Source organism: Centruroides vittatus, unplaced genomic scaffold (assembly GCF_030686945.1).
Source record: "Centruroides vittatus isolate TY-2023 unplaced genomic scaffold, ASM3068694v2 contig_628, whole genome shotgun sequence".
In the NCBI taxonomy this organism is placed as follows: Eukaryota; Metazoa; Arthropoda; class Arachnida; order Scorpiones; family Buthidae; genus Centruroides; species Centruroides vittatus.
The window spans coordinates 5,984,188-6,000,438 of NW_027122385.1; the positions used below are offsets into that span (position 1 = coordinate 5,984,188).

The window sequence follows — 16,251 nt, forward strand, 5'->3', positions numbered from 1 at the left end:
AATTATTTATTTTCAGGTGAATATTGCACGGGGACGTTTGATGGATGGAGCTGTTGGAACGACACACCTGCTGGTGATATAGCATATTCTACATGCCCCGATTTTATACTTGGTTTTTTACCTGATAGTGAGTAAGATCGATTTATATAATGTTTAATTTAAAACCCATTCGTCAATGGGTGATAAATTTGAAAAAAAAAGATGAAATAAAGAAAACAAACCTCTTCTCAAGCAAGCTGTCAGTTTAATAGAAAATTCAATTTGAAGATAGACCAGTGACGTAAAAAAACGACATTTATATTCTTTCCTGCAAGAAATCTTAGCATAGAGTATTTGTCTTTCTCTGGAAATTTGTCCTTTGGTGGCAAACACTTAATGAAATTACCTGAAGTAGATGCTTGCTATTTTCTTTCTTAACTTAGTTCAGTTTTATTTCCTTCTTTATAACAATATTTGTAAGAATAAAAAAATTTTCTATATATATATATATATATAAATTATATTTTTAGGTAATTTGCATATGTAAATTTTCCTTTCAAAGTGTAAAATATTTTTTAGAAATGCAGTAAAGAACGTCTTAATATATGCAAAATTCACATTTGGTTAAGGAATATTTTAATTTTAATTATTAAACAAAAAATATATATATATTTATAATTAATTCTTTTCAGGATATGCTTACAAAATATGTAATTCAGATGGAACGTGGTACAGACATCCAGTAACTAATAAAACATGGTCCAATTATACCACGTGTGTCGATCGCGAAGATCTTTTAGTAAGTCACAATACTTAGATTTAATTTGATGTAAACGGTTATTTCTACATACGGGGGTGGCCCAAATGTCACCTGTAAATACATTTTTAATATTATATTTTATAGGTGCCTGTATTTTTACGTGGAAATTATAATTTTGGTTAATATAAACAAGCAGATTTTAGTTATTTTATTAAATTTTCTTTCAATTGATCATAATAATACACATGACAGAATACAGTAGTACATAATAACACGATGTCTGCATGATCGAGACAGTAATCTGGATGATTCGGATTATAATCTTCAGAGATTTTTGGATCAGTTGACTAGGATGTGTTGGGTTGTGGCCCCTCACCACTCGATCACCCCCGTTATGAGCTGCCAACTTATAAAAAGTACCATTTTTGAATCCTCGAGCTTGAGAAAAAGGTTTTCTCATCAATCAGAAGATAGAAAGAATTTAAAAGAAATATGAAACATGTAATGTATTTTATGGAAAGCTTTTAAAGTAAATAAAATTATAATGATTTATGAAATGATTCCTTTAACAATAACCATCTTAATTCTATTAGGCCGGATGGCCGAGTGGTTAATGTGTAGCCTACCACTCTGGAGGACCCGGAATTGAGTCAAGAGAGAGAAGTAAAAAAAAAAAAAAAAAACGTAAATTTTTCGGGGTGGTCTGTCCGCCGTATGTTAGGTTTTGTGCCCACACCGTTGTGGGCCTGGTCGAACCCATATTGGGCTTGCTAAAAAGAACAGTGTGTAAGGAGTTAACAAAAATTCTTTAATATTAAAAAAAAAATCTTCTTTGGTAAATTTCGATATCATTTGCATTTATTCAGTAGTGTAATGAAACAAAATTGCAAACAGAATTTTTGCTTTATTAATATGACACGTTGTCAAGTTGGCTTTCATGACAAAATGTAATAAGGAGTTATAAACAAACAAGGAAGTTTCAGTACAAAATCCATTTTATTTATTATTATTTTATGAAAAATGTCAACTCATATTAATTATCTTAAGAATTTAATTATTACTTTTTAAGGCCAAAAAAAAAGAAATTTGATTTTCTTTTATAATTGTTTCCACTAATAGTAAATTTATTTTAGAAAATGGCTGACGAATTTACACATTAAAAAATACGTATAAAAGTAAAGTTTCCATTTAATAAGTTCGTAATTTTGATTTCTATATTTAGTTCACAATCACGACTTACAACTGTCAAAAGGATTATATTGACGTTTAAATTTTTCAAGATCATAAAGTGGATTAATCGAGCAATATCTGATGACTTTTGAAATTTATCGTTTAATTTAACTTCAGGATAATTGAATCGATAAAACTAGAAAATGATTTGAGTTATTGAAGGATGTGAAGAGAGAGATATAGGAAATATATATATATATATATTGTAACGTAATTATTTTTAATTGTTCAATAAAGAAAATTTCAGAACTATGAGGAAGTGGAGTTGAAGAAATCTTCCATGAAACAAGAATCTTAGATATTTATTGATGTCTTTGATATCAATGAATTATGTCAATATGTTACATTGGAACAAGTATTCGTGTCAATATATCACATTGTGTTAAGTGGAAGAATGAGTGGAATTGTTTAAATTCTGTAATTTATCAAATTCATTAATATCAGGAATTTGAATTTTTATATTGAGAAGCATACCTTTATTGTTTCCTATCACAATTTTTAAAATTTAAATATGGTAGTTTTAATATGTAATTTTTATTTATTTCTTAAGCGAAAATATAATGTTTATGGTAAAACATTTTTTAAATTAAAAATTGCAATTTTGATCTCCTTATTTGTATTTTTGTATAAGAAGTATTGTGTAAAAATACAGGATATCCACGAAGTTTGTATAGGTTTAGTTTGCCTAGTACAGTAGATAGAACACTGGTTAGTCGTGGGTTCGAGCCAGACCGCGTGGTTTTTAAGATTTTATTTACGTGTATAAACCTAGTTTCTCGTGGAAGGCCTCTCTGAAGGCACCTCCTATTAGCACATCGCTCTTGTGTTGCATTGTATTATCCCATAAATGCAATTATGTGATATTTAATTTGGGTCTGTTGCACTTGAAACACTACCTAATCAATCGGTTCTGTTTACAAGTATAGAATATTGGCGTTGCTTGATGACTTATAAATTTAAATAAAATTAGGAGAAATCAAACATGAGGAAACTCGTATTGAAGTTAAATAGAGTGTAGAGCAGCGGTTCTTAATCAGTAGTACACGTACCACTGGGTGTACCCGTTAGTATTACAAATCTATACACAGAAGTCTCAGATGGTGTACGAGTGAAAAAAGGTTGAGAACCGTATCGAAAGTATGGAGGAGTCTGACTACAAACATAACAAGCGAATATATTGGATAACCTACCCAAAATTACGTAAAATTTTTATATAATAAACATGATGGACATCCTGTACTTTCATACACAATAACGAAATTAAGATTATATTTAATTTACTATTTATATCTCACTTAATTCTCTAGTTTAGACAGAAGATTAATAAATTATACATTGCTGGGTACTCAGTATCACTTGTTGCTCTGTTGATATCGCTTGCAATTTTCTTTTATTTTCCGTGAGTACAAATATTGCTATTCATAAAACGTAACAATTAATCTAAACAACTGATATAGATAATAATATTGATTTTAGTTCACTTCAGTGCATCCGGATTACCATTCACAAAAATCTGTTTTTCTCATTTATCATGAACAACATGACGTGGATCATATGGTATACCGAAGTGGTTCAACACGTAGAAGTTCTGGAAGCAAATAATGTAAAGATTTAGTTAAAACTTTAAATATTATATACAAATATTTATGATATATCTATGTAGTAAAAGAATAAGAAACTTGCAGATAGAATGCCAAATTTTGCATATAGTTGTGCATTATTTTCTTGTGTGCAACTATTTCTGGATGTTCTGCGAGGGATTACATTTGCATACATTGATGGTCTTCGCATTTGTACAAGAAAATAAAATATTCAAATGGTTCTGTGTTATTGGATGGGGTAAGTCGTTATCTGTATTCATTATCCAACTCAGAATCAGAAGTATTAATGTATCATGTATAAGCATGTTATTGATTCTAACAGGTGAGTGTTGATCTTAACTGTATATAATTATTTTTACAGTTTTACCGCTGATATTAATTACTATATACAGCACGGTCAGAGCATCTATATCTAAGGAAGCAGTTTAGTAAGTAATATTATCATATTTTATGATAAAATATTTTACAATACTTCTGTATTTTTAGATTATGGCATGAATGGGCTTCAGCAGTAAATTTTCCAAGGGGGGAGCAAAGCTTGGAGACAAATAATTACATCAAAGAATTTTTATTTAATTTTTTTGGAGGGTTTTACAAGCAGATTATAGAATACAGTATTGCATGAAAGCATCCCGTGGTCGAGTGTGTAAGATTATCGAATTTAAAACTGGGAATATAATATTTTTAAATTAGAAGGTAGGGCGCAATCTAGCGCCATCTATAGACACTTTTACTTACTATTAATGTATATCACAAGTTATTTAATACTATTTTATTCCGAATTATATACATTATAGTATAGTTACTATGAATATTTTATACTTATATATGTGTTTATAATATTTATTATTAATTTATTTTTAATGTATTAAAAAAGTTGCTGGATAGAAGAAAGTCCGACATTCTATATAATAACAGTACCGGTGTGTATATCAATGCTAGTAAGTATCCAATAAACGCATTGCTACTGAATTATTTATTATTACGAAGTTTCTATATTAGGCTGAAAATTGTTAAGTACTACACTATCTACACTGGTAAGTGAAGAAGGAAAAGCAATTATGGAAAAAGGAACCCACATGTATGGAAACTGAACTAACAGTTCAGTTTCCATACATGTGGGTTCCCTTTAAAATCTGGCAACTGAACTGGAGTCAGATTTTACAGTATACTTGTACTAAATAACTAAAATATATATATAAAAGATGCCCTACTTACTTAGTACATACTTGTAAATACTTTTGAATAATCCAAACAGAATGGCGACACGCATAAATTTAAGCTTGTAACAGGCCCTTTAAAGCTCGAGGAAAGGCCTCATTTGACTCTTCCTAAACTACCAGAGCATATATATTAAGAGAACGAATGTAAAACGTGTATAAACTTTTGATCTTAAATAGCATTTAAATTAAATTACTATTATTATTTATTAATTATATGCAAAAACTAAAACATATTTAAAGTAATTTGATAAGAATTGAGAAAGAAATCAATACATTTAAGTTAATTAAATTAAACTTTGGAAGCAGAAACTTCTTACTTGTTAAATCTCACGACTTATCCTCCTGGTAACTTAGGAGATTTTTATAATAAATGAAGTAAGCATATAATAATTTCCTACCCCAATATTAATTACATAAAACTGTACAAATCTTAATAATTGGAATTTATAATGTGGATAAAATAAAGCTTAATTATATTACTTTCCTTTTACTGTAAGTGTATAAATAAAATGTTTTATACTTTATAAATTCTTGCTTTTGTTGTTGATAATTTAACTATTTAATACTTTGTAGTTGAAGTTCTTTATTTACATGTAAATAATTAACGAAAACACTTAAAAATGTAATTATTTTTTACAGTTGAACGTCATCTTTTTGGTTAACATTGTACGTGTTCTAGTGACAAAATTAAGAGCTGCAAATTCTCCGGAGACACATCAAACTAAGTATGTATACAAGGACTTACTTAAACAATATTACTTAGGGATAATAATAACTTAATTACGATAGGAAAGCAGTTCGAGCTACTTTGATCCTCTTACCACTGTTGGGTTTGCATTATTTGGTAACACCTTTCCGTCCGGATCCAGGAACAAGAGGAGAAGTAGTTTATGAGATTATTGCTACTATAGTAACATCATTTCAGGTATTTATTGAGTAATTTATTACTATCCTTGTCCTTTTAATTTTAAGAATTAATTTTTTTTTGGGCTGCAATTTTTAAATTGCAGCTCAAAAAGTCTGTCTGATTGTCTGTCCTTCGTCAATCTTGAGAACAATATTAGATAGATGCTGGCATTACTCGATTGTTATCATGGAAAGTATGATTTACAGGGGCAAGAAACTACGTTAAATCGAGACCAGATATGGAAGAACATGATTAAAAATTGCATGTTTTTTGTCGATTTTGTCAAATTTTGTCTATTTTTACTGTGTAGAGAAAGACTACTGATCCTTCAGAAATATTTTAAAGAGCAGTTATTCTGTTGTTTGCAGCAAGGTTTCACGCTATCGTACACCATCCAAAGTGATTATAATATGCTAGTTAAAGTTACTAAGATTTACACTGACTTATAGTATATAATTTTCTACATTAAACAACAGTTAAAACTTAAAAATTTAATCATTTTTTTCATTGTTTCTGTGAAGAATAAGCATTTACTTTGCGGAAAATAAGCATAAGTGGTGATCAGAAGGGAGGTGAAGGTTATATTTAACTTATAATGGTATGTGATAAACATTCTCACGAGGTGTTTACAATGCGTGAAAACTAAAGAGAACAGCAATTCAATTGAGAGTTGTATAAGAGTTAACTAAATTAATTCGTGGTTTGAGACGAGCAGTTGAAAAATAACACATTTATATTAATTTTCTAAAGGCTAATCCATATTATTCTTCACATTAAAATTGTATACAAAAGTATATTCTTATATTGCGTACAAGAAATATATTTGTGTTTTATTTATGCAAGAAATAATAATACAAATATAGAAAATCAAGAAATAATTAAAGAACTTCATCCAATTCCTTTGTATTTTCAGCCAGAAGTTAAAGTTTTTCTAATCATAGAATTAATTATTAACTAATTTATTTAATTAATAATAATAATAGTTTAGTTAATTATTAAGGAAAAATATAATTATTATAAATATCATTACATGCCAATAATTAAGATATAAATTAATAATTAGAAATCATTTTTTCTGTAATATAAGACATAAAAATTAATTAAACAAATATAATTAATTAGCAATTAAAATTTTTATTAATGTGATATAAAAACTAATCGCTTAAATCTGTTTTTAAATAAATTAATTGAATGCATTTTTAAAAATTGTATTATATTATGCAGTCGAACCTCTGAATAGCGGCCATTTCTTCCGTTGTGGTCGTTGTCCAAAGGTTCGACTATAAAACCTGCATATTTATTCAAATATACATGCCAAACCAAAGAAGAATAAGCAAAACAATGCCATGCATCTTATCACCATGCATAACAGAAGAGTAAACAAGAATAACTTTCAAACAATTTTAATTAAAAACCCCTCTAAAAACAAACCAAAACAGAACAAACCTCAACTTCTATCTTCATTATACAAAAAAATATATATATAAAAAATAAAAAACACATATATAAAAAATCTGTTAAGGCATCAAGATCTTGTCTCCGGATGGTAATCCTTCCCTCACATATAACCCTTCTATGAATTAATTATTAGTAAATGTCGTGGGTTCAGATCCTTTTCAAATACATTATCTTTATCTCATTTATAATATGGCTCACACACTACTTTTTACATAAGTATGTAGTAATGAATGTCGTGGGTTCAGATCATATCCAATTCAAATACCTTCCTTTCTCTTTGATTATATAATTTTAAAGTAATATTTATCAAAATAATCATTTATGCATTTTATGATAAATATATGGCCGGTTTACTTTATATCTATAATTTTTTAAGTTATTTTACTTTAGGAAAACGTATTTTAGCATATAGAGTGGATATTTAAATTCCTGTGCATTATATCTAGTATGCTTTCCTATCCCCAGATGGCAGTACCAAACAATTACTTTCAGCTTCCTCCTCCCTCACAGCTTCCTGTACGTCAATATGCTCATAAAAATTACGTCATATACACTGTTTATATTATGAAAAATTAATTTTTACTAAATAAAACCTGTTAAGATTTTAAAGTAAACATTTTAAAGTAGCTTTCTAGTAGATAGGGTATTTACTCACGCTATTAACTTCTTCTACGTACTTAACTTTCTAAACCAATATGATATAAATGGCTTATTTCCATTCAGTTAAATGGAATATGCAAAACTGTAAACCTTCCTGATATAATGGGAAGGTAACAAACACTAGAAGAAGCCAAGTATACGTATACAGTGTACAATTACTCAATAATTATTGAGAAGGATATGAACAACAGATGCAATTACTTGTAAACAAAAAATTAAATTATCAATAGGAAAAATAAAAATTACAGGATTTAGCATTAAAATCGGAATTATTCTTTAATGGTAATTTTTAAATTACCATTAAAAATTATTCCAGAGATTGGAACTAGCAGCCAGTGCCGTAACTAGGGCGGTGCCAGCGGTGCCCAGGCACAGGGCGTAGACCGTGCGGGACGCATAAATGACCTGGACCAAGTTTTGGGTCATAGTTTTGGGGCGTAGTTACAGATGCTCGCACCGGGCGCATAAAAGGCTAGTTATGGCGCTGCTAGCAGCATTCTTGCATCCTGTGATACCTGTGTATCTCTTAGTTTTGCGTGTTAAAATGTAAAATAATAATATAAATTTTGAGTTAAAAAAGTATATTTTTTGCTTTTTTTTAAATGTACAGCTTGTACTATAACATGCAGCTTCTTAAATCCCTTTGAAATAGGATGGAAGTGTTTCCCATCTTTATTACCATTTAAAATTTAATGTATTTTTTAAATGTATTAATTTTTATTATAATATAAAACATACGAAATACAGGATTTAGCGTTAAAATTGTTAAAAGTTTTTTAAATTACCATTAAAAATTATTTCAGAGATTGGGAAACAGCAGCATCCTTGCCTCTTGTGATCCCATGTAGCTGCTAGTGTGGCCTGTTAAAATGTAAAAATAATATAAATTTCGAGTATATTTTCTGCCTTACTTTTAATAAAAAAAACAACATTCTGAATTTGCACACTCGTACAGTTTGCATTATAACACGCAGCTTCTTAAGATCCTTTTAAAATGGGATGAAAATGTTCCCCATCTCTGCATTATCATTTAAAATTAAATTTATTATTTAATAATTCATTAATATATAAAAATTACAATTTTCTAGGGTTTTTGTGTAGCATTAATATTCTGCTTTTTCAACGGTGAGGTAAATTGAATTTTTCTATAAAGTATTTAAAAATATATATATATATTATTTATACATATTCCTTATCTTATTAATTTGTTAAATACATTTATCTAACTGTTCACTTACTTACTGTAAGCAAATTTATTAAAGTTAAACGTGAAAATTAAGATAAGTGAAAGCTGCAGGTGCTGCTCTGGATAAATCTATATTTAACTCTAGGTAGTTGCACTATGGAAGAAAAAGTGGATGAGGTCAAGACTAAACCGTGGAAAGGATATGAGAGTATCGTATGCGGCTACAACTTTGTCTGTAAGTATTTTATACCTTTATATTAATTTCTACAAAAATTATTAATATGTCAACATTATAATCCACTTTTAATATATTTAATTTAAATGAAAAATAAAAAAACAGTATTAATTTAAGCAAAAATTTTTTTTTCTCTCTACATGCACAATTTATATTTTACTGGTTCAGGAAGTCACAGAGGTCTAATCCTGATACTTAATTTAAGGTAAAAATTATATTATTTTCCTTATTTATTTCTATAATAATATGACTTTTAGTATGTGCAGAAATGAATTAAACAACAAATTAAGTTTTTAATGCCATTTGTACAGTGTTTTTTGTTTATCATGCTCTTATATAAGTTACAATGTTTATGTTTAGTAAATCACTTAGAAAATTTTATTTACATAAAAAGAGTAAATATAATATTCAGTTGGATTGTATATATTGTTATATATAGAAAGAGAGAGAGAGAGAGAGAGAGAGAGAGAGAAAGAAATTAATAAATTATACATCAGATATAAACATTTAAAGCATAGAATCTCATCTCACTCATGCAATGAATTTTTAATATATTAAATTATACGGATTGGAAATTTATAAATAGTTAAATTGATTTTGGAATTTGTTTTCTTTATTTAATTATTTATTTATTACCTGAAAGTAATTTTCTATTCAGTAAAAAGATTTGTTGTTAAGAAAATAAAATCAGGATACCATTAAGTAATAGATACAATGCTTTTTTTTCTTTTTTTCTTATTGAAAAGTAATTAATTAAAAGTTAAAAATGTAATTAAATCATTAAAAATAATTGTAAAATCACAACTAGTTTTTCCGAAAATTAAAGTAAACTTTTTAAAAAATTTTATTTTAACCTGCAATAAACGACCACCTCCTTTTTAAAATGCATACAAGATAACCTCTAAACAGCGACCATTCTGTTGTTTTTTATGAGTGGACTCTGTTTACAGGTTTCTGGCTGTATTTAAAAATGCTTACAATTTTTTATAAATTAATTAATTTATAAAAAAATAATTTTTGTAAAATATCACTTTATTAATTATACAAATATTGATTATTTAAATAAAGTTATACAGACAAAGAGTAGACTTTTTTTAAGAGAAAAAAAACTATTATTTTTCTTTTTTTGCATCATTGATCCATCTTTCAGACAAACTTTCAAACAAAATGCTAATGTCTTCTAGTTTAATGTGATATTTTTGTGAACTAAACAAGAAACACTTGAAAACATTCCATTTATTAAACAAAAAAAAAATTATTTTTGTAAAAGTTCAAGTAGAATGAGATAGGATACAAAGTTTGCCAGCTTCAAACAGAAATTCTTTCACGCTCCTTCACATAAAAACTTGAAGATGCTTAGTGAAAATAAACAAATTAATATAAATATACAAAAAAATGAAAAGTTTTAGAGTAAATATAAAATAATAGAAAGAATTTAAAGATATTCTAATGTATAATTCTATAAAATTAATAATTATATTTATAGGATCATAAATAGATATATAATATACATAAAGTAGACTGCAGGATTCTAATATGAATCCTGTATAGGATCCTAGTATGAGTTTATAAATAAACTGAAGGTAGAATCCTGGTTTAATATTACTTATGAAGTTATAAAATCCTATAAGCATAAAACACTCAATTAGTATTTACAGGATCCTAAATAAACGAATAATATTTCTATGTGTAGTAGGTTAAAAGAGATTGCTATGAGAGATACCCTTAACCTTGTACAGGATCTTAGTATGATTATTATAGAATACTAGTGTAATATTATTTATAAAATCTTATCAGCTTATAGCTAGTTCAATTAATGTTTACAGGATCCTAGTGTGAGTAAGCTACAGTTCTATGCATTATCCTTTGAAAATTTTCCAAAAATATTTTTATGTATTTTATTTATTTTATAAAGTAAATTATAAAGTTAAATATATTTTTATTCTTTAAATTTTTCAGTTAATATCATCTAAAATATAGCCTATTAGTTATGTTAATTAAGTAATAAGTTGAATATTTTCTAATTAAAAACTATTGAATAAATATGTAAAAATTTGTATTCATAAATAATTAAAAAATATAAATAATAAATAAAATAATTTAAAATTTTTCATACTTTGTGTAATTATTAAAAAGTAGAAGCAGAATAAATATTTTATAATTAGACATATAATAAATGTAGAAGAAAATAAGCTATTTTCATTTTATTTTCTTAAATAAATATATTTTTATTAAACAAAATAATATAAATTATGTAAATATTTATTTAAATTTTATAATACATTTAATTTATAAAATTCAGTCTAAAAATAAAAGTTAATTGAAATTTTTAAGAACAGTATTTAAATAAACTCGACCCTGCAATAAAGACCACCTCTTAACGGCGGTCATTTCTGAAAAACTCTTTAAATGCGTACAGACTAACCTTCAAACAGCGACTATTTAAAAAAGAAATGTTTCCATCAGTGGCCGTTGTTTGGAGGTTTGACTGCGTATAACAATTAAAATAATTAAATTATATATGTGATTAATATTAAATTTGTAACGACAATTTAATAATTAACCAAATTATTTCTTTTATTAATTAAAATATAAAGTGTTTCTGAATTTATTTCTAACTTTATTCTTTAATTATATACAGCAAAACTTGTGTAATGCGGAATCGCACGATAATTCCGTTTTAAACAGTTTTTTTTTTAACGTAAATAAATAAACAAAAAAAAAATCTCTCCACTCAGAAGAATGTTTTCTCTTTAAGCAGGTTTCCGTTTTAGGCAGGTTTTACTGTATTCTATTTTCAAATAAATTGATAATAATTAAAAGCAATTAAAATTAATAATTATTATTGAATTTAAAGTGAATAAAAGTATTAATTTATTTACTAAATTCCATTCTTTACTTACCTTAATTTAATTAAACAATTTTAATAAATAAATTACTTTGATAAATATCAGCGTAAGGATGATGTAAAGTGATTTTAAAGTAAAAAAGTAAATTAATTAAGATAAAAATTTTAAAGGAATTTTTCTTATTTCTAAAATTTTAAATACAATTTCTCTCCATTGCTCTCTTGGATACTTCAAGTAAATAAATGACGATTTTTTTTTAACTTAAAGAAATATTAATTCTAGTTGATCGATTAAAAATTTATCTTCATTATTTTTAAAATAGGTTGTTGAAACATTTTCGAAAGCCGTCAAAGAGAATATAAAGAAATATCTTCTTCGAATAAATTAAAAATAATAATAATAAATAATGTCGAGAAATTCTTTAATTTTATCTTCATTTGATGTTAATAGCATAAGAAAACAGCAATTACAGTGTGTTGTATATTATTTACTCTTCATAATTTATGTTAATTATTGTAAAAGTATTGTAAATTGTCTAATTTATGTAATAAAGTATGTATAAAAATAATAAATTATATATTTATTTTAATATTTATTACAGTAAAACTAATAGAATATCACGTACGATGCTGATATACTTATTTATTCCTATATACTGTATTATTTATATATATATATATAATCTACATCTGCTTTTTTTATGTATTATAAAAACCAAAATCTGCTTAATCCGATTAGAAAAGTGATAAAATTTAGTATTAAAAATAGTAATTTATTATTTAATAATGATAAAATAAATAAATATAAGTTATATAAATTTTTTTTGTTTCAAATAATTTTCTCAAGTGTACAATCTTTTCCGATATATTTCTCCATTACTAAAGCAGCAACCGTCAACCTGTAATGTTGGCTTATCCGCAGAACTTGGTAGTCAGCAGTGAAGCCCAATTCCCAGGCGCTTATAGGTTTTCCGTGATTGATTCCTTCCAAGCTGGAAGGAAATAACAGTTTCGAGGGGGAAAACACACACACACATACACAACCTGGATAGCAAACAAGTCGATTTTTATATATTGAAACTTTTCAAATATTAATAGAATTTTATAAAATTAAGAACGCTTCTTATTAGATATATGAGAGGAATTAAATGATAAAAAAATTAAATTTTTGGACGTATAAAAAAAAAAGGAAAAAATGCCAGAAAATTAAATATCAGTAACACCACCAAGTTTGTTTTTTCTCTCCCTCTTCCTTTACTTTCCAATTCTTCACGCACCTGAAGTGATTAATTGCTTAGCTCGAGTTCTAGTCCAGACTCGACTCGCTACATTTACATAGCGACAGCTTGCCGTAACCGCACACCCGGAAAAACAACCCCGTCTGATTCGATGACTGACAGTTTCCTGCTATCCAAGATATAACGGTTTGGAGCACGTGGACGCACCTGTCGACAATCCTATTGGCCGATTCTGGCTGGCTGTCTAACGTAGCATGAAATTTGGAACTATGCCAGTACGTTGTGCCTTCTAATAAACGTTCGGGCATGGAAAGCCAGCACGTGGCGCGTACAACTCGCTCCAGCGATCACGTGACGTGAACGGACGACGATAATTCGTACCTGGAGCGATTCCCTAATTACTCCAACTGCCACCTATCGAACAATTTTTCAGGCTCACATGGAGTTCTCTAGATATCAGGTGGTACCTTGTATACGTCCAGAGTTATTCGATGCTACCAACCACCAAGACTACTACCTACCAGCAACGTATATAGAAGGGAGCTTACACTACCACAACAGTACCAGCGTTATGGGAGTTAAAGACGTGCAGTATCCTTCTAGGATGAATCGAAAGAGGGTGGTGACCATGGCACAGAGGAGGGCAGCTAATGTTAGAGAACGTAGAAGAATGTATAATCTAAATGCAGCATTCGATAAATTGAGGAAATTGGTCCCCACTTTTACGTACGAGAAGAGACTTTCCAGGATCGACACACTTCGTCTTGCTATCATGTACATCGCCTTTATGACTGATGTTGTTCGTGGTACTGGAATGTGCTCCACATGCACGTGCGATGTCAGATGGTGCTGTCAATCGGAATACCTTCATTAAGGTATGTTTGACTTTACAAAGAAAACATACCTTCCTTTTTTTCTTTGTGTTTTCTTTGTATCCTTTCGTGGATTTTCTTTCCTTTATCCTGTACATGTAGAGTTACTGTATAAACTCAAGAGATGTGCCAACATAAATGTGTATTCATATGTATAAATATTCGTGTTTAATTTTAAGTATTACATAAATTATAATGGAATATATTATTGTTAATATTGTAACGTCAGTATATATATATATATGGAAGAAATAAAGTTAGAAGATTAAAAAATGTGATATTCTAAGCATTATTATTCGATTTTTTTAATGCAGAAAAGATGTTTTCAGAGTCGTGATACTATAAATGACATTTGCATCATCACAAATATATTAATTATATAATTATAATTTTAAAGTATAGGAGAATGCAATTAATGCATACTTTTAAAAGCATGTAACAGCTTATGGCATGAATCGAACTTTTAAAATATAACTTTTTATGCTCTTTTCAACACTTTTAATTATTTTTTTTCGTAAAATTTGAAGGGAATAATATTAAAAAGATGTCAAAATTTTCATTTTCAGAGCTTTTATAATCGGAGCTTTTCAGAACATTGAAAAAATTTAATTTTTAGGATTATAAGAGAGGAAACGAATACAAAAATAATTTTTAAAATAAAATATTAATTTATATCATATACTTAAATAAAACTTTTTAAAAAGTTAGATAAATTACATTTAAACAATTTTTTATAAGTAATTTTTACTATATAATACAGCAGCAACTTTTATACCAAATTTAATGAAATCCAATTGTAAAAAGTAATAAAATTTAAAGATAAAAAGCTCAAAATTTTTATGAAAACATTAATTTTTAACTTCTTTTATAATATTTTTAAATCTTAAAAAGGAAAAATAAAAACAAATACAATCTGGCATAAGACTGCATTATTGTTAATAATTAACTAATTATCATTAATGCACTGTTATACAGCGTTATATTTTTAATTAAAATTTCATTTATATGCTATATCAGTGCTTAATTAATAATTTTAAATGATTTAATAATAAAAATTTGCACGCTGTAAACACTAATTAAAGTGTAATATACTTAATTATGTTCTTGAACACGTAAAGTGGAGAGGGGAAAATACAATTTACAATCTGTTCAATATTTTTTATTTTTATTTTTATTTTTTATTTATTTTTTCTACTTCGTACTTCCAAGTTGACTTTCCTACAAAGTGAGAAATAATAACCCGAATAAGGTTCAAAGGTTATTGTCAATCTGTGACATTAAAAAAAAGGAGAAAAAGAGTCTGTCAACTGAGTGAATTTCTGACGTAAAAAAATCTGTTTGTATATAAAATTTTATTTTTATTTTTTTATTTTTTAGTATATTTTACATAAATATATATATATAATTAAAATTATTATCGAAGCATCCCTACTGGAGTTTCATCGTCATAATTTTAAACCCCTATTTAACACTACTTATATTTTAATTTTTAATTAATAAATCTAATTTAACGAATAAAGTTAAGTAATATTTCATTTATTTCTTACTGAAAAACATATTTAGCGAATTATAATTAAACATGGAATTAATAATTAAGTTTTCATTAACAGTGCTTTAATTAAATTGAAGAAAATAGCAACACGCGTGCACCTTATATCTTATTTATTTATTTTTTATTAACAAGCTGGCTTGATTTTTTTTAAATAAAAATTAATTCAAAATATATATGGGAAGTATCCAGATGTATTGATATATAAATTAACATAATACAACACTTGTGACCTCAGCATTGATGAAGGGATTTTTGGAACACTGCCCAATAGAGCATAGGGTAAAGCGGATTATATGCTTGATTAGACAATTCATGGATTAACACTGGGTTAAGTGAAAGATGAATAGCAACTTAGCAAGAGGCATCTTTTTTTTCCTCCTCACGTGTTTAAGCTTAATAATGAATTGTGTCAAACACCTGCCTACAACGTTATTCAGGTGGACAATTCGCCATTGTTGTTAACACTTACAACTTTTATACTTGAGCACGTGTGTTTGCGATA

General features: G+C 27.2%; 1 protein-coding gene across 2 annotated transcripts in view; it reads left to right on the plus strand.

Moving 5' to 3' along the window:
- The window catches only part of LOC136979581 (calcitonin gene-related peptide type 1 receptor-like), a 54,999-nt gene extending 42,542 nt beyond the window's left edge, over positions 1-12,457 (plus strand). For both annotated transcript variants that reach the window (XM_067275600.1, XM_067275601.1), the window contains exons 7-19: positions 17-127; positions 672-778; positions 3,277-3,368; positions 3,446-3,572; positions 3,655-3,808; positions 3,932-3,998; positions 4,448-4,511; positions 5,433-5,518; positions 5,583-5,718; positions 8,907-8,948; positions 9,150-9,239; positions 9,408-9,444; positions 12,411-12,457. In XM_067275600.1, coding sequence (XP_067131701.1) covers positions 17-127; positions 672-778; positions 3,277-3,368; positions 3,446-3,572; positions 3,655-3,808; positions 3,932-3,998; positions 4,448-4,511; positions 5,433-5,518; positions 5,583-5,718; positions 8,907-8,948; positions 9,150-9,239; positions 9,408-9,425 — 1,094 coding nt within the window. In that variant the 3' untranslated portion in view covers positions 9,426-9,444; positions 12,411-12,457. The remainder of the gene's footprint in view (positions 1-16; positions 128-671; positions 779-3,276; positions 3,369-3,445; positions 3,573-3,654; positions 3,809-3,931; positions 3,999-4,447; positions 4,512-5,432; positions 5,519-5,582; positions 5,719-8,906; positions 8,949-9,149; positions 9,240-9,407; positions 9,445-12,410) is intronic.
- Positions 12,458-16,251: the final 3,794 nt, after the last annotated feature.